Here is a 19868-nt window from a genome sequence, read left to right as displayed (position 1 = left end):
ATAATCTCATTTCCCTCCTCTGGTCCAGATTAGCCAAATCCACCCTGACTCTCATTCCTCTGCTCGGGATTCACGCCATCCTCTTCACCTTCGTCATCGACGAGTCCGTCCCTAAAGGCTCCATGCTGCGCCTCATTCGCCTCTTCTGTGACCTGCTGTTCAACTCTTTCCAGGTCAGAGCTCAACTTCGTCTCACTTATTCACACGTACAACCTCAAATATTTTTGTTTTCTCTCTTTGTGTTTTTTTCTATAAGACATATAAGTTCATTATAAACCTTTTGTTGTTTCTTTAAATGCATTTTTACTCTAATACTGAGTATTTCTTTCTGATAAACCTAGAATAAATATTCTACATTAAAGCTGGGGTAGGCAACATTGGAGAAACCAGCAAGAGTAAGATAGATTTTGAGTGGTTCCCAAATTTTTTCACATCAAGGACCGCCAAACTCACACGAATTAGACCAATGACCCCCATTTGATAAGATTTTGTCCCAGGGTCCCCCATCTGATAGGATTTTTGTCGTTAAATGTTTCATTACAGGAAGTGTATGAAACCCATGACAAAATTACGCAAATTAATGACATGATTGTCCATGATTAATTACGATTAATCGCAAATTAATCGCACATTTTTTATCTGATCAAAATGTTCTTTAAAAGGAGATTTGTCAAGTATCTAAAACAATGACAGATATTGTCCAGAAACCCTCACAGGTACTGCATTTAGCATAAAAAATATGCTCAAATCATAACATGGCAAACTGCAGCCCAACAGGCAACAACAGCCGTCAGTGTGACACACACTAAAAATTGCCATGACAGTTTTTCCTTGCCAAAATTTAGAGCGTTATTTAGCCTTCTTAACGACAAGCTAGTATGACATGGTTGCCAACTGATTCCTTATGTTTTCTACTTTCATATGATACCAGTATCTTCAGTCTAGCTTTAAAACTGAGCCTGTTACAACCTCCAAAAGACCGATTTTGTTAATGCGTTAAGGAAATTAGTGGCGTTAAAACAATTTTGCGTTAATGCGTTATTATCGGGTTAACTTTGACAGCCCTAGTTAAAATGTATTTTATCCATTTCATATTTTTCCTATGCAAAATGTTTCAGCACTTTTGAATTGAGAACGAGTAATACACGGACCTGGAGTAAACCACTGTACAAATGGATGAATAATTGATGAAAAGTATTAATATTTAAAGGGGCCCTGTGGAGTTTTTCTTGTACACAAACAAAGTTTCTGTTTACGTCCAGTGTCACTCACCAAAATGCATTGTGTGTATCTTTGAGGTCTAACAAAGATGCTGTTCTTCTTTCTTATAAAACACCTGCAAAGGCAATTCTTTCGAAAAAAATGTATTGTTTACATCCATGTTTACTTGCTTTCAGTCTTCTTCTTCCTTGGCTTTGTTGGCGCATAGCTGGAGGCGTTATCACCACCTGTAGATCAGTTGTAGACCTAAACAAGCAACTACATTTATATTACAAAGTAGCTACTACTAAAAATTGTCATTGTTGTTAAATTCTCAGTTACGTTTGTGGGGAAATGTATTTTTTGGCGAATTACATTTGTCTTCAATGTATCAGAAATTCGTGCCGCAGATTGTGACATAGTACAACAAGCGATGCGCAGAGCAGGTGACAGTATATTGAGCGACCTTTCATGAAAGTTATGTGGTGTAATAACAAGTATAACAAGCGATAAAGTCCTCGAAAGGGCGGGCGGGAAGGCTGATGAATGAGTCAAGCAAACACAGGACTTTCCGCCCGGTGAACGCTGTTTGTTTCATTTTAAGCCAAACTATGATGTTTTTTATTAAACCTAACCCAGTAGTTTTGTTGCGTTTTTTGTTTTGTTTTGTTTCAATCTACAACGTTAAAGCAGTAGTGGGTAGAAATGGAGCAAAAATGATTAAAAAAAAGTTATTTTTATAAAATGGTCACTACTTCCTGACATTAGTGCATGAGACAGATAATCTGAAAAAAATTCATGTGCCTCTGTGTCCTCTGGTGCTCGTAATGGCATCTGTAAGATTTCACAGACCAGAGGAAAACAACCAATCAGAGCCGATCTGGAGCCTGCCGTTTCTGAGCAGCTGTCAATCACTCGATAACTCCGATCAAACGGTCACACTAGGCAGCGCTGATCAAATATGAATCAATATCCTGTTACTGTAATGCCTTTTTCTCACCTCAAATGTTTTCAGAAACATCTTGTAGTGTGCTGCTTATCTGTAAAATGAGAAAGTCTGTGACCCGGCAGCTATGTTGAGATAAGTTGAGGAAATACCAAGCACCGCCCACCAGCCAGAGCACAGCCAATAGGAACGCTCTCTCTCTGAAATGACCTGTGATTGGCCAAAGTCTCCCATCACAGGCTAGATTTTTTAAAGCCTGAAAACAGAGCCATGAGGAGGTGCTGGAGTCTAGTTTTCTCTCAGAACACTTGAATTACAATATGCTGAAAGGTTATTATGGAATTTTGCCCAATGATGCCAAAAATATTCTGCCTACTGAAGCTTTAAGCCAAACCATGATGTTTTTTACTAAACCTAACAAAGTAGTTTTGTCGCATTTTTTGTTTTGTTTTGTTTCAATTTACAACGTTAGCCATGTATTTAAAACAGTTCAAAACTGCGACCGTAATCCAGGAGAAAATACGTTTCCCTCAAAACATAATTGAGAATGCAGTTTAGTTGCAAGGGAACATAATAATCTAGGAGGCACGGTCGGGGCATAAGTGATATCAGGGTACTTTTAGACAATAAGATAAAATACATAGAGCTGTGCCCAGTAAAAACTGTGCAACATCAGTTTTGCAGTATCTGACATGGTTGAAAACCTTCTGTTTCAGGGCCTGCTGGTTGCCATTCTTTACTGCTTCGTCAACAAAGAGGTGAGACAGATGTGCTTTCATGTCAAGCACCACCTTAATTTAATCTCTGCCACTACTGCAGTTCCTTCCTTTCCCTTTTTAGATACGATACATTAGACATTTTTCATCATCAGTGTTCATGCTGCCAGCCTTTATCGGCCCTATTATGTCTCGGAAAGCTCTATCTTTGTTCAGGTATTCTTTTGTCTACAAAGTGGGACAGATACAACACCATCCATCTCTTAATCGCCAAACTTTTAAATGTTTGGCAAGAGAGCAAGTCCATCTAATGAAGTGCTCTTATTTAATCTCCATCACAAATCTTCATGTGTCTGTCCTCTGCCTGCTCCCTCTCTGCCGTCCCATCATCCCTCAGGTGCAGTCGGAGATGCTGAAAAAGTGGAAGAGGTGGAAGCTGGGCAAGGACATTGACGAGGAGTACCGCCACACCCACAGCCACACGCCGCACGTCAAGAGCGGCAGCATCGCCACCGGCAATCTGCCCTATCTCCATGATAACAACGGCAGCGAACCCAGCGGGGATTCGCCGCCCCTCAACAAAGCTGACGGAGACCCCTCCTGCTCCGCCGCACCTGAGGAGAACCGCCGACTGGTCGTCTCCTACAGCAATGGGACGGGGAAAGGCGGGCCCGCCAAGAGCAGACACGCCCTGCAGTTCTCTTTCCTGCCACGGCGAGGCGCCAGCAGTCATGTGAGCACTGCCACAGAGGACGTGTGTCTGGAGGAGAGAATGCAGGGCCGCACATACCCTCTGGAAGGAGAGGAGACAAATGTCTGAGGACGTGACGGAAAACTCTCACTGATTGTGCTCATCGATGTTTCGGATCAGCGTTTATCGCACGGCAAGAAGAGTGGGAGGGGAAGGAGGAAGTAACCCACACAGATCAGGATGTTTGAATCTGCCCAGCTGCAAATTAATATTTATTGCTTTTGGGACCTTGAGCGAAAAAGAACGTATTGACTTCAGACATCAGGAATGATAAAATAAATGAAAAAGAAACTCTAGTGGTGGCCAGTGTGAATGTGAATGTGTGTGTTTGTGTGTGTGTGGGCATATGGAGGACTGCTATTTCGACGCCGACCCCGCTCACATCTTTCCATCTGTAGCCTGCTGCTGTTGTGGTTGTGAGTCGCGCTTGTGTTGCGTGTCTGCTTGCAGCAATGGACGCTCATTTGTGGTACTCTCCGACAAAAAAACTCTCAAAAGTGTCAAATTTTTTGTTTTTTTTTGGGGGTGGGAGGGGTTTCATGAAACTGAATGTGAACTTCAGTATGCATGACCCGTGACGTCTCGTTCATATCAGGATGAAGGCAGAACTGATAGACTCACGGACTCCGATCACACAGTGCTGAAGTACAGTCGAAGACGGATGCTTTGATCTTCACAGAGACTATGATCTTTAAGTTATTCTGGTTTTAAATGACCAAAGCCAAACAAGAAAATACTAATACATCCCGATTTACATCAAGGCATCAAATCCACACTTTCGTGCACATTCCTTCCCTCCTTTTTGTCTAATAACCCCTCCCTTCGCCTTTATAAAACAGACTTTCCTGACTGAATGTATATGAACAATGGAGAAATAAGGGTGAACATATTTAAGTGTATATATGTAATTAGAATTATGCCCACAGCACTTGCATTTATCCAGGGAGGAGACTTCATTTGAATTCTCGATTTGTCTTCATGCAGACTCGGAGTAAAAATTCATACTTGACACACGTTTAATTAATTGGATGCAAACCAATTTGGCGAATGTGATTTTTTTGGTGTTATGAACCAAAGTACCTCCAGATCATCACACTGCTCCAGTCACATGATTTCAGTCATACAGTATTCTGTAGAAGGGAGGCAAACATAAAGTGGTTGAAGTGGTTTTGTACACAACGGGAAAAAGTCCTTTTGTGTGGCGAAAAGGTTTTTCATTTCATAACATAATGAGAGGATATGGTTTGTTGAAAAAAGCATTAACAACAGAAGAACAACCTGATACTTATTTTAGGGCTGTCAAAGTTAATGAGATAATAACCTCACTAATTTCTTTAACATATTAACGCAATCGATCTTTCAGAGGTTGTAGCGGGCTCAGTTTTAAAGCTAGAGTGAAGATACTGCTATCATATGAAACTAGAAAACCTAAGGTATCCATTGGTACCAACCATGTTATACTAGCTTGTTGCGAAGTAGGCTAAATAACACTCCAAACTTGTGCTACATTTTGGCGAGGAAAAACTGGCATTTACCTCTGACCTCAAGATATGTGAATGAAAATGGGTTCTATGGGTACCCACGAGTCTCCTCTTTACAGACATGCCCACTTTATGATAATCACATGCAGCTTGGGGCAAGTCATAGTCAAGTCAGCACACTGACACACTGACAGCTGTTGTTGCCTGTTGGGCTGCAGTTTGACATGTTATGATTTGAGCATATTTTTTATGCTAAATGCAGTACCTGTGAGGGTTTCTGGACAATATTTGTCATTGTTTTGTGTTGTTAATTGAATTCCAATAATAAATATATACATACATCTGCATAAAGCAAGCACATTTTCCCACTCCCATGTTGATAAGCGTATTAAATACTTGACAAATCTCCCTTTAAAGGTTTATTTTGAGTAGATAAAAAATGTGCGATTAATTTGCGATTAATGGCTATTAAATATTTTAATCGATTGACAGCCCTAATTTATTTATGTTTTTTTTTTCTGCAGATCAGATCAGGGCTTATATTTAATGACTCAGAAATCAAAAAGTGCCACACAGAACCACTTTTATAATTTTGGATTAAGAAAATGTTAGGGCTCACCCGAATACTATTTTTTGGGCTTCGAAGCTTTGGTGGGAAATATTGGAAAGTATTTGAAGCTTCGCGGCACGGTCCCGTTTCAGTACAGGGGCACTGCCACACTAATGTGCACACGCGCACCTCTACACACAACGAACAGCGATATCCGTCTAAGAATAACTAGTAATTATTATTGCTGAATGTGAATAATTAATAATGTTGTGGGATTATTCCTTATTTCATTAGATATTTGGAATTTATACATTATTTTTGCATTTATTTTTTTTTTAAAAGCATTTTAATACTTATTTGGAGGTCGATTACCATGGCAACAGTCGAAGCTTCGAAGCATTCAGGTCAGCCTTAGAAAATGGGCAAATTAAAGCAAGGATTGGCGTTTTTAAACATTGTGAATGACCTAAAAAATGGGCTGGATTGATATAATCGATTTCAGTCACCCTAGAGCCAACAAGGATTTTCACAAAGGGATTCCTGATGATCTTTTTGATCAAGGATAGTAAACATATTCAGTTTGTGTAAGAGAGCGCACTGTACATTGTAAATATTGATCAAAGTGAATAGCGGTATTATGAAGATGAGGACGGGCAGGTGGAGGGATGTGTTGTTGTTATGTGCTTTCGCTTGCAGTCTAGGTGACTCAAAAATGAGAATAAAATTATTATCTCAAGAAAAGACACAAAACATGATTGTACCTGTCTTTTATTTAAAATGTTGTAATTGTCAGAAGGGGCCCAGAGCAAACAGTGTCATGAGAGAAAGCAAAACATTTTATATAGAGCCAAATTGTTGTGTCTCATATGTCTCTGTGGATCCAATTAAACTGAATTCTGTCAGCAAAAATGTGTCAGTGCATTGTGTCAATTGGACATATGAGAGAGAGGCACTAGTGTCATTCCTGCTGATAGTGAGCTGACACACTTTTGACATATTTGTCAATGCTTAAAGTAGATTAAGTCAAAATGTTTGTACTTAACTGACATGTTGTGGCGTCTGTAACGGCAGAAATGTTCCTGACTAGAAAAACTTGTTTCAACCTTGGCGGAAAAATTAGACAAATAAATTAATCTGAGTGTGCACGTGTGCATGCACAGTGCCGTTATTCCATATCATGGTTCACTGCAAAGCCAATCAGTGGACTTACAATCAATCAACACACACGTGTTTCCATTGGAGATGACTGCAACATGAAATTATAATGATTATCTTCTTTGTTGCGCAGTGGGTAATATTTGTCCGCGGATGAATTATGTATTGATTGCACATACATGTCCAATAATGTGCATGCATGAGTGTTCTTGTGTCTGATTGATCTAGAAATCTCTCTGAAAACACAATGCTTGCATTAACATATAACAGAGAATATAAACCACTGGAGGAAGCTCTCTGCGTGGCAGGATAAAGCCGACGAATAAACTTAGTTATTACAGCTCACAATGCCTCTCAGGGGAATCGCCTCACTAAATGTAAAGACTACAGAATGAGATCGGTATGCATTGGAGAAGTTTCAATTGAAGGGTTTGCACAGGTCTTATGTGGATTTATTGCACATTTTTATTTCTAGAATAACTATTTCTATTTAAAAATAAAGATTGTGTTTGAAGATTCATGACGGGTTATTCATAATGTTAAGATTGTGTGCTGGTATTTAATTAAGGAGTTTCTTGTATGACTGCATTCAGTCTCTTTTGTGTTATGGTCCAACACCAAACTAAACAGGAAAATTTAATTTAGAAATTTGGTTACAAGATAAACAAGAGACCATCTTGCGATGCGTTCACACCAGCCATGACACCAAATCAGGCCAGGGGCATAAAGTAGGGCGGCCTCTGCCCTTCTTCCTACCCCCCTACTTCCGGTTCCCCCTTGCTCGGATCACACCTACCTTCAAGCTCAACCTTCATTTTGATCTCAACTCTCAAAGTCTCATGACATCTTTCACGGTTGTTACGCGGTCACAAAATCTCTCCACAGATAGAAATAAAAACACCTGGCAGAGTACTCAAAACCGCCTCTGTGGTAATTCCCGCTACAGTAGGTGTCTCCAGGACCACATCTTGCCATGATGACACACAGACGGACTCACAATGTGAAAAAAATACTAGCCATACCCTGCCGCAGCTATATATATATATATATATATATATATATATATATATATCTACAGGCAAAAACTGATAAACTGTAACAACAAACATTTACTCAAGACTACTTTTACTCTGGTTTAAACCCTGACACCAACCTTTCTCACTTCACTGGGGTCAAAAGAAAACACCTATAATGTGAATAGTTTGTAAAAGCATCATAACCAATAACATCATTTATTAATCTCTAGGGAAGGAAATCCAGGTGTTGGAACACAAAGTATAAGTTAATAGTAGGGCTGTCAAAGTTAAAGCATTAATAACGTGTTAATGCAAATTTGTTTCAATGCCACTGATTTCTTTAACACATTAACGCAACTTGCGATTTTTAGGTTGTAGCGGGCTCAGTTTTAGAGCTAGAGTGAAGATACTGGCATCATATGAAACTAGAAAAACCTAAAAAATCCATTGGTAACAAACATGTCAGAGAAGGAGGCTAAAAAACGCTCCAAACTTACTCTAAATGTTGGCATTTTCAAAGGGGTCCCTTGACCTCTGACCTCAAGAAGTGAATGAAAATGGGTTCTATGGGTACCCACGAGTCTCCCCTTTACAGACATGCCCACTCTATGATAATCATATGCAGTTTGGGGCAAGTCATAGTCAAGTCAGCACACTGACACACTGACAGCTGTTGTTGCCTGTTGGGCTGCAGTTTGCCATGTTATGATTTGAGCATATTTTTTATGCTAAATGCAGTACCTGTGAGGGTTTCTGGACAATATCTGTCATTGTTTTGTGTTGTTAATTGATTTCCAATAATAAATATATACATACATTTGCATAAAGCAAGCACATTTCCCCACTCCCATGTTGATAAGAGTATTAAATACTTGAGAAATCTGATTAATTTACGATTCATCTTAATTATCCATGGACAATCTTGTGATTAATCGCAATTCAATATTTTAATCGATTGACAGCCCTAATAAATAGACAAAAGGTAAGAAAGAAAGAAATAAGAATAATACGAAAGAAAGAATAAAAAATTACAAATAGAAATAAATGAAAAAACTACACAATAGCATAGGAAATCACAAGGCAAGAAATATACATACTTGTACCCAAAGCCAGTGTTGCACCTTCAGCTAATATTGTAGTACTGTCTCAGCAAAGTGTCATAGCAGAGTGATTTTGTGTATATTGTGGTTCTGCAGGGCTTACAGTATAATCAGTTTGAATGGTATTAATATTTCATTTTTCGATGACTGTGACTGTGACTATGTTGCGCCGTTTTGTGTTACGCCTCTTTGAGAGCACACGTCAAACAGACAGCCTTTGAAGGTCTCAATGTTTGTTTTTAGCGAATCCATAAAAACACAAGATGTTTTACCTTTGTTGTGTTCAGCTCCTCTGACGTCAGCATTGTGAGAGACACCAGGCTCCATTGAGAAGCAACAATTAGGGCCGACTTCCAAATACAATTTTAAACCTCGGCCTGCATCTACTTCATTTAATTAAGATTTGTTGTCATGCACAATTTTGCCAAACTGTTTGGACTTGCTTTCAGCAGCTCTGGTATTTTAAGGGCAGAGAAGTTGTGTATCGATTCTTACTGAAGCAAGAGAGAAAAATAAGATTTAAATTATTAAATAGCAGCACAAATGAATCATCTTGTTTGAAAATCTATTTGTGTTTGATTACGTAACTCTGACAGGACACAATGCAAGCTCGATGGATACATAGAGGAAAGAAATGTATCTACAAACACTCTCGCTGCTCTTTCATATCATGTTCTTATGTGTGCAGCTAAAGGCCCATCACTGATGACAGTGAATGCATCATATACTAACTCTTATTCAGTCTTAAGCAGTAAAACCTTGACCAACTTTCTGTAAGAGCGGGCTCAGAACAAAATCTGCACAACCTCACCAAGAAGCTTTTATCACCAAAGGAGCAAAAATCTATTGCTTACTGATTGTTTAACGAGCAACAAGTGGCTCATTTCCTAAAACTCAAGACAAAAAAAGACTCAAAATTACAAAACCCAAGCCAAGATATTACAAAAACAGATCAAATAGTTGATTTTGTGTTGACAGGAAACATCTATTTTAAGGACTGTCATATAACTACTGGGAGCTAATGTTCCGGATGGGCAGTCGTGATGTTGTAAGTCTACAGGGAGGACTGTGGAAAATACATTATGTAAACGGAGGGTCACTGAAAACATATTGCAGTGGTCAAAAATCTTCTATACGTTCTCTGTAAAATCCCCTCAGGATCACTCTGCTAAAACCATCAGTGAGAAGTAGATGCAGCTAATTGGGGAAACATTTTACGGCAATATTGTGATGCGAATTTCAGCCCAGACCCACAGCCAAAGGGATGTTAGATTATGTGAAAACTAGGGCTGTCAATCGATTAAAATATTGAATCACAATGAATTGCATGATTGTCCATAGTAGTCAACATTTTGTATCTGTTCAAAATGTACCTTAAAGGGAGATTTGTCAAGTATTTAATACTCTTATCAATATGTTGGTGGGCAAATGTGCTGCTTTATGCAAATGTATGTATATATTTATTATTGTAAATCAATTAACAACATAAAACAATGACAAATATTGTCCAGAAACCCTCACAGGTACTGCATTTAGCATTAAAAATATGCTCAAATCATAACATTGCAAACTCAAGCCCAACAGGCGATAACAGCTGTCAGTGTGTCAGTGTGCTGTACCCGTAGAACCCATTTCTCATTCCCGTATCTTGAGGTCAGAGGTCAAGGGATCCCTTTGAAAATGGCCATACCACTTTTTCCTCGCCAATTTTGTGTAAGTCTGGAGCGTTATTGAGACCCCTTCACCATGGTTTGTACCAATGGATTCCTTACGTTTCCTAGTTTTTGATGCCAGTATCGTTCACTCTTAAAACTGAACATGCTACAACATAAAAATTGCAAGTTGCGTTAATACGTTAAAACAATTGGTGTTAAAACAAATTTGCGTTAATGCGTCATTATCGCGTTAACTTTAACAGCCCTAGTGAAAACATTTCAAATCCAGGTATAACAGTTCCTTGACGTCCATCCAGGCTCAGGCCCTGACTCTCTCCGGTCTCCCAGTTTCAGTTATGAGACTGACACGAGTCCAGCAAATATTCAGTTCCATAAAGATCTCCAGTCTCCAAGGTGTGAGAGCATGCAGATGAAGCTGTGACTGAGGGGCGATGGAGCAGATCATAAAACCCCTTCAAAGGAAAGGCCACCATAATTATAGTGAATATATTTTTAATATTGAACGAATAAATATTTAAAGGCTAAATCTAATTTTCAATGGTTGCCTGACCTTTAGTGACTGGGATTTGGATCGAAATCACCAGCTTTATCATCACCTGCCTGTGTGTGTGCGTGTGTGTGTGTGTGTGTGTGTGTGTATTTTCTGTGTGAATCCTGTTTTTATCTCTTTCTGTCGCTGTAAATCCTGACTTTCCTGTGAGTTATAACTGGATAGGAAGTTGTATACACGCGCCGCACGAAGCCAGGAGAAGTTATTTTGGGATCAGGACAAAAACATCTCAGAACAATGACAGAGCAATGACAAAGGAGCAGCACGGTGTAGGAATCAATCAGCCGTGACAGGTCTATTGTGGAAAGTACTTGAGTGCAAGAACAGCCAAAGACTGGGTGAGGCTCAACAGTCTAACACAAATGAAACAAGAGGAAAAAACACTGTTCACATCTGTGTGAATAGTATGTGAAAGTGTGTTGGTGTGGGTGTGGTGTTGATATCGCATAAAAATCACCTCATGAACACAATGCAATTTGGTCTGTGATACAAATCAAATGTTTTTCCCACTGCAGTACTTCAGTTATATAGCGGTCCTGCCCCCGCACTGGCTCAGAGATTAGATGCTTCCTTGTATTTCTTCGAAACACCGATCACCATCAGGTTACTGTAACTGTAATGAACTGACAGATTTCAGCCTCCATCCTGTAAAATGTCAACCCAACTGCAATGCATGCTGGGAAGTATACTGTATATTAAGCATACAGTGCTTTTTCTAACTTTTTTAACTTGAGCTGAGCTAGTTGACATTCAGTCAACTCATCATTTCAAGTAACTGAAGTAAGACTGAACATCTAACAAAGACTAAGCTGAAGTTATACTTTTCCGTGTCCGCGAGGGTTCTCTATGGTCCGCTGGAGTCTGTGTGACACAAACTTCGTCCTCAGAGGGTGGACGCATAGGCTCTCCGTTTGGGAGTATAATGCCTTGGTTATAGCCTACTCCCAAACGGACGCGTATACGGATAGCCGCGGACACCACGGCCACATGGTCGATCTGTTACTGTCCGCTTGGAGGACGCGTTCCACACATGTAGGCCTACAGTAGATCGCTACGCTACCACTTGTAGCGTAGTGGCCACAACAAATTGTCGGTATGTGTACCCCCACACAGATCCTACACGTACACCCTCTGACGACAAAATGTACATCATGCGGACCCTAGCATACTCATGGACACGGAAAATATAACTTTTGCTTAACCGAGGCTAAAGGCTGCATTCAAACCAGATCCAGCGGAAAACGCGAGTCCTCCCATTAATTTTGAATGGGGGTTGTGCGTTTGGGCTGCAGCTGTAGCGTTCTCCGGGGTTGCCAGAAAAAAAAAAACAGCACGCTGAAAAGTAGAAACAGAATCAACTTTTGGAAAAACGCAACCTGACGTCACTTAACCGGCGAGCCGAGAGCTGTACAACCCAGCTACGAGGGAACAAAAGACGTTAATCATTGTGCAGTCAATGGGCCATTAAAGTGACTCTCCTACACTCCCGTACAACCCTGGGGTGAATCGCCGCAACACTTGATCTGGTGTGAATGCAGCCTAATGGGCCTTTCAGACAGAAATAATGGGCTTCAGAGCGCAGTGGTGCCATTGCCACATTCTGTGTGACAGTCCTATAAGAGTTTACAGCCATGATGGCAGCTCTGTGAGGCTGTACTCATGTGCAGTGGTGCTTTGAGCTAAATGCTAACGTCAGCATGCTAACATGCTCATAATGAAAACCCTACTGCGTTGTACCACTTGGACTGTGTTTTGGCTGCTCTGGCTGAACCTTTCCCATCATCTGTGTTTTCCTTAGTCTGGATATCCCTGCACAACTTGAGCGTACCTCAAAAACACCGATCCTCCGGGCCCAGCGACTGATACAGAATGCAGATGACTGATGGCTCATTAAGTCCTTATATATGTTACAGCAATAAAAGCAGACAGAGATAGATGCTGATGATTTCTTCCACTTGACTCAGACTTCCATAACTGCTAATGACTTGTCAGCTCATCTGCCAGAAAAGTGCCGCTGCGGCACCTCTTGCCAGTAAAATGATTTCTCCTCGACCCTGCAGCGCATCCTATCAAACTAACTATTCATGTCTTGAACACCCTTGTCTCACAGATGAGCTGCTCTTCTTTCTTTCTTTTTTTCCACATATGCACTCAGCAACAGAGTCTGAATTTCAACTAGTAAGAGTGAAGAGATTGGTGAACATTGATTGATATGAACACTGATTAGCCAAATGACAACATGTAGAGAAAGGAAGAGCATGCTTGAGAAAGCGAATTAAAGAGGACTTATTATGCTTTTGTGCGTTTTCCCTTTCCTTTAGTGTGTTGTATAGTTTTTTGTGCATGCAAAAGGTCTGCAATGTTACAAAGCCCAAAGTCCACGCCAAAGGGAGTTACTCTCCCCCACAGAAACACTGCTCCTGAACTGCCTGAAGCACCTTGCTTGAAGTCCCGCCTTTTCTACCGTAATATGGTGATGTCACTAAGTAACACGTTTGCATAATACCAGCCTAGCAGCTAGTTTGGCACACCCTCAAACAAAGCTAGTTAGAGCGGAGCTGGAGCGGGGTCAGAAGAGTTTGGTTCGGTTGACCAATCACAACAGAGTGGGCCAGCTGATCAATCAGAGCAGACTGGGCTATTCAGGACTGTTTGTCCTGAATAGCCCAGAGAGTGTTTCAGACAGAGGGTGAAAAGAGGTGCTGCAGCACAGCTGGTATGAGAAAATAAAGCATTTTTTGAACATTAAAGCATGTAAACATGTTCTAGTAGAAACCAAAAATACAAGTATGCACCTGAAAATAAGCATAATAGGTCCTCTTTAATGGAATCAACCCACTTTAGGCTTTGCATCAGCTCATATAATATCCATTTTGTTGTAAGAGCTTCCGTCTCTGACATTGGAGATGCAACCTCACTCCAAAACTAGCTGCTAATACCTTCCTGTCATTACTTTTTTAAATGGGAGCCAGTCCACTCAAACAGCTGAATGAATGTTCCTTCTGCCTATTAGATCATCAACAACACTGACAATGTTGAAGATACAGTGACAATTCAGGAAAAACTTAGATGTGGCATGTCACCTGACATTTCTGTCAAACTGGTAGCAACTGCAAAGACTGTAAAAGTTTAATATCATCAGTTTTAACACAAGTAACTACATTACTACTGTTATGAACCAAGACATTGTTTTCTCTGTATCTGGTTGCTCAGTTGGGTTGCAGGTGAACCGTGGGAGGAGTCTGTCCTTCCAGCCTTCCAGCCCTAATTGTCGATGTGCAGCACCTGTTCTGAGTACCTGAGTTTAAAAGCCCCTCCTCCACCCAGCACCACTCTCTGTCAGCCAGCTGGATCTCCCCTCACCACTTTGTTTGCTCTTTGTTTTCTTTTGTTTATTTAATATATTCAAAGATTCAACTTCATATTCCCGTGAGCCAGGGTCGTAACGCTATACTCACAGTTGCCAGTTTATTAGGTACATGCATTTAAAACTAACACAGTCTAATACAACTGAAACCGTTTGAGAGAGGAGTTGATTCAATTTTGTGGTCATGTTTGTAGCTACAGTTATTAGTGCTGTTACCGTGTCATATACGAGTTTCTAATGTTTTGTCCACCCCATTAATATCGATAAAGGTAGACTGAATATTTGAAACACCTCAGTATAACGCAACGCAAATTTAACAGCTCTGCTACAGTCTACAGTCTCCAAAATGACCATAAAGTTGAATCAACGTCTCTCTGAAACAGTTCCAACAAAAACTGCAATGTTAAAACCTTCACGAAGGTGGAATTTACTGCAGAATTGTTGTATTAGACTGCATTAGTTTTAGATTAAACAATCAAAATTAGTGTATTCACCTAAATAGCAGACTTAATCGTGTCAAAGAAAGTCTTGTCTGGTCTAAAATACACAAATGATCTTGAATAAGTATGAAGTTTTGATGAACTTTTCTCTTTCAAATCTTTTTTTTTGTAGACATGCCAGAAGTCATCTTATCAAATGTAGAAGGTAACACATTGTCCTTGACATGAAATAAAAACAGAAAAGGGAACACCTCACCCCATGTTGGTCTTGGTGACATGTAAGGGAAAAAAAAAAAAAAAAATAATAATAATAATTATAATAATTATAATAATAATTTAAAAAATGTAAATAAATAATAAAATATATAATAATAAGAGAGAAAAAAGTATATGAAATCAGATAATGGACTTAGCAAAAAACAAAGTAAATAAATAGGGTCGGAGGAGAGGGGTAATGAAGATCCCTCTCTTGGATGAATTTTAAATAAATGCAACATTTGCCATCCATTTTTCAAACCACAGGTACCTTTTCCTGCTTTTCCAGTCGCTGGTTTCTGCTCCTTTCAGAATTGTATTAGAATCAACCTGCAGAGTCTTGACGCTTGCCTGAGCTAGTCAGTCACAGTTACCACATTTTTCCTTTTTTTTTTGTCAAGGTTGTGTTTTTATTGAGTAGCAATCCATTGATTTTACACATCAAAATCAGTTTTCTCGACATGAGGAGCTCTACTCAGCCCGTGAAAACTGTTTTATAATGTCCTCTGGAGGAGCTTTGTCAAGTCTAAGAAAAAAAAAAAAAACGGGTTATCTCAGGGTCATCTCTTGGTTCAGTTTAGAGACTACAAACAGAGTATTAGAAAGCCTCATTTCTGCTGACAGTTGTGTGTTTAAGCGAAGGTCTAACAAAAAGATGCTATGTGTGGCTTTATTTCAAATGATCCAGGGTTATGGACCCAAATAAGGGATTAATAGTCATGATCCTGAATTGATTTTGACAAGTCACTCACTCAATTTGTCTCTGGAGTACTCTTTTAATAGTGCGTACTCTTGTGCGTATTCTTCATGTTTGTTCAGGTGCCTTGAAAGTGGGACAAACACATCGATCAATGAGCTTCCAAGCTGCTGAATCATAGTCAAAACAGAAACCTCCGAGCTGAGAACAGACCTTATCTGATTACGTCTAAATTAAACTAGATGTACTGTATTGGCAGTCATTGGGTCCCTTGAGGGCCTCTGCTATGTTAAATCACTCCTCTTATCTCCTCTCTTATGCTGTGGTCTGTGTAAACAGTAGCACATTTTGGGAGAAATGTGTCCCCAGAGACTGTGCAGTGTTTGTTCAAGGTTTCATTAATGACAAACAGATTTGGTCAGTTTACGGTCACCCACCTCTTTAATCATCCCATTAGGCTGTATACAGTATGTGTGTGTGTTCGGGGTCAGGGTTAAGCTAAGACATGCAGTGGCTAAAGTTCAGCTCAGTGAATGTAAACACTGGAAACTCTGTCTAGTAAACTGCATATATGTGTCTGTAAGTGTGTGTGTTTGTGTCTTGTTTCAGAGCTTATCATCACTACGTGTTTCTCTACATGAGGATAGAGGAAATGGCCTATACCATACTTTGAAATGCAAAGCCATACTTGGCACGGATGGATCTGAATTTCAAAGAGTAGCAGACTGCGCTGATATTCCCACAGGGACCATTCGAAGGCATCGAAGCTGCCGGCCCTCTGACCTTATCCAGTTTTATTATACAGCAAAGATTCAGAGAAGAGACAAAGTGTAAAAAACACCAGGATTCTGCTGGAGGAGACGGATGTGTAAAATGAAAGAAGATGTGCCGCATCTGCATACAAGTATTGTCCTTCTTTCCCTTCTGACGCTTCTCAAGTCTCTAGAAATTCACTCTTAAAGGAAGAGTTAGACATTTTGTGAAGTATACCAAACATAAGCTAAAGCAAGCAGCCGGTTAGCCTTGCTGAGCAGACTCCACCAAAATACACTACAAAAAACAACAACTCTCCATTTTATCAGGAGTTGTGTTTATTTACTGGCCGAGTGTGGTGACTTCCTGGAGTCTGCGCTAGTTGCCTGGCAACTGCTGTTGTGTGGCTCACTTCCATCTATCATTGCTGTTTGTTCAATATTTCTGTTCGAGCTACCTTTAACAAACATCATTTCCCATAAACCCTAGACCATCACAGGTTAAACTTTGAGTCCATGAGCGAGTCGTGTGTCCGCAGCTAGTTCAGACGTCTCTAATAACACTAGGACAAAGAGGACATAACAGGAAGTAGAGATTTCAGCTAACATTTTGGGAAAATAACTTTAGAAAACATAGTGTTGGTTAATATTATGAATATGGATGATACTAAGTTAAACGAGAACACACACTGCTTGTACGTTTTCATGGAAGCTGTAGGTTCTTTTTGTTAACAAATTATTCATTTTTTAATTTTGTTAATATCACAAAGGTTTCTAATAGTAAGTGGATGCCAATTTTTCACAGATATGGATAATTGACCCCGGGAACACTCAATGAGGGATTGCATTGATTATGTTTACATGCACACTAATATTCCACTATTATTCAGAATATGACAATATTTTGAATTTGATACGGGTCATGTAATAGCATATTCCGTTTGGATATTCTGAATTAGTCCTTATTCTAAATGGATTATTTTCTGATTAAGACATGTGGGATATGCCGATATTATTTGGGTTTTAAGAGCATTCTTTGGACATGTATTACAGGCCTACAGTGCATTCAGAATATGCGTCTCAATTGGGGTTTTTTTACGGCAGTTTGCAACACACGGCCTCTTGCCTGTTTACGTCCAGCTCTGTGCGTTGAACACAAACCAACAAGCCGACAGTTTGCAGAGATGCATGCCCAAAAGAAAAGCCCACATTTCTGGTCAGAAGGAGAAACACACCAACTTTTAAACATTATGAAACACTTGGACATCAACAGGTTTTTGGATATGCACAAATATCACAACACCGACGTTTTCAAGAAGGTGGATGAAGGAATGAAAGAGGGAGGCTGTGTTCGCATGGGCGAACATGTTCGCAACCGGTTACGTTAATCGAAGTATGCAGGGCGAACGGGAATATTAGTGGAATAGTCAGTGAGGAGAGTGGTATCAATCTTCTCACCTACTGCAACTCTTAGCAAGAAAGCGAATAAGTGGATTTACCAAAATGTCAAACTATTCTGTTACATTAGGACACTGGTGTATACAGTATGTGCCTGTAGATTACGAGCACCTGAATGCATTTGCACACCTGCGAATAATACTAAATTGGAGGTAGATGAGAAAGCATGAATAATTAATAAATACACCTGCAGTCAAGTACAATAATTGCGAATTCCATTAAAAATAATTTAGAGATAGAAAGTGATTTACTATGCATGAAGAAGAATGTATATGCTGTATGTGTAGGAGTGGGAGACGTGTGGGAGGAAGAATTACGAGGCCCATCATCATATGTAAACGTTAATTAATAAGGGTCACTGTAATAAACAAAAGTGTGCGTGTGACTGCAGTGTGCACGCCTCTAAAATAATCTTCCTCTATAGTGTTGCTCTTCAGTCCCCAAAGCTCTTCACCATTATGCTGCCAATGCAGCGGCTCTTTAAAGTGCTGTTGGCCATGCTTTCAGCCAGTGAGGGAAAAAAAGTGTAATCTGTGTATGTATAGTTGAGCCCCCTGTAAAATGATTTGATGTGAAGACCAAGAGGTTTTCTTTTTATTATTCTTTTCAATGTTTTCATTCAGTATGACTACACCAGTGAGGCGCCAAGGTCAGTTACAAGATTTATACAATGAGAACAGGAGTCTGTGGAGAATTGAGACTGCCAATGAGCCGAATCAACAGGAATTAATTAAAAAGATAAACAGTGTGCATAGATTAGTGTTATAACCCACAGCTGCTGCAGCATCGACGCCTCCATGTCCCTTCACCCCCTCTCTGTTTCCCTCGCTTACTTACGTCTGTTGCTTTTCTCCACATCCTCTACTTTCTCACTCCTCGGCCACTCAGTACAGTGCCAGTCATTTCTATCTGCATCAACTTCTTAACTTTCTCTGCGTCCGCGGGGAACTGCTGACGCATGACGGGTAAGGAGGAGGGAGCCTGAAGCTGTTTCTGTTCGCACCTCCTCATCAGGAGGCTGGACCGTATCATCCTTCTCATCATCTCTCTTACTGGTATGCCTCTGTTTCCATCTATGAGCTGACATACCACAAGCTGCTCATATTTGTTTCTCTCTTCCACCTGTTTAAATGATGTTTGTTCCTTTCCTCTGCTCTCACCCTGCCTCCTCTTCACATCTCTCAAAGGTGAATGCATGTTCTTTATAGAAAAAAAGCAGGACTTGATCATTAAAGGGCAGATTTAATTTAACATCCTGTGTAATCGAGACCTCTGTGGCGGCGTGTGCATACATGTGCTTTTGTGCCTGTATGAGAATAGATTAGTGGATTGTTAAAGCTTCAGTAGGCAGAACGTTTTTTGGAATCATTGGGCAACAATTCCATAATAACCTTTCAGCATATTGTAATTCAAGTGTTCTGAGAGAAAACTAGACTTCTGCACCTCCTCATGGCTCTGTTTTCAGGCCCATGACGGGAGACTTTGGCCAATCACAGGTCATTTCAGAGAGAGAGCGTGTTCCAATTGAGCGTTCCTATTGGCTGTGCTCCTGATGGTGGGCGGTGCTTGGTATTTCTTCAACTGATCAACATAGCTGCCGGGTCACAAACTTTGTCATTTTACATCTAAACCGTGCATTACAAGATGTTTCTGAAAACATTTGAAGAGAGAAATAGTCATTACAGTAACAGAATATTGATTTATATTTGATCAGCGCTGCCTAGTTTGACCGTTTGATCGGAGTTTGTGAGTGATTTG

General features: G+C 40.1%; 1 protein-coding gene across 2 annotated transcripts in view; it reads left to right on the top strand.

Moving 5' to 3' along the window:
* gcgrb (glucagon receptor b) overlaps positions 1-5015 on the top strand; it is a 59475-nt gene extending 54460 nt beyond the window's left edge. For both annotated transcript variants that reach the window (XM_037763909.1, XM_037763908.1), the window contains exons 12-14: positions 29-173; positions 2863-2904; positions 3260-5015. In XM_037763909.1, coding sequence (XP_037619837.1) covers positions 29-173; positions 2863-2904; positions 3260-3682 — 610 coding nt within the window. In that variant the 3' untranslated portion in view covers positions 3683-5015. The remainder of the gene's footprint in view (positions 1-28; positions 174-2862; positions 2905-3259) is intronic.
* The last annotated feature ends 14853 nt before the right edge of the window (positions 5016-19868 follow it).

This window comes from Sebastes umbrosus, chromosome 3 (genome assembly GCF_015220745.1).
Source record: "Sebastes umbrosus isolate fSebUmb1 chromosome 3, fSebUmb1.pri, whole genome shotgun sequence".
NCBI classification, from domain to species: domain Eukaryota; kingdom Metazoa; phylum Chordata; class Actinopteri; order Perciformes; family Sebastidae; genus Sebastes; species Sebastes umbrosus.
Note: the sequence above shows the minus strand (reverse complement) of the source record. Positions and strands in the feature narration are given on the sequence as shown.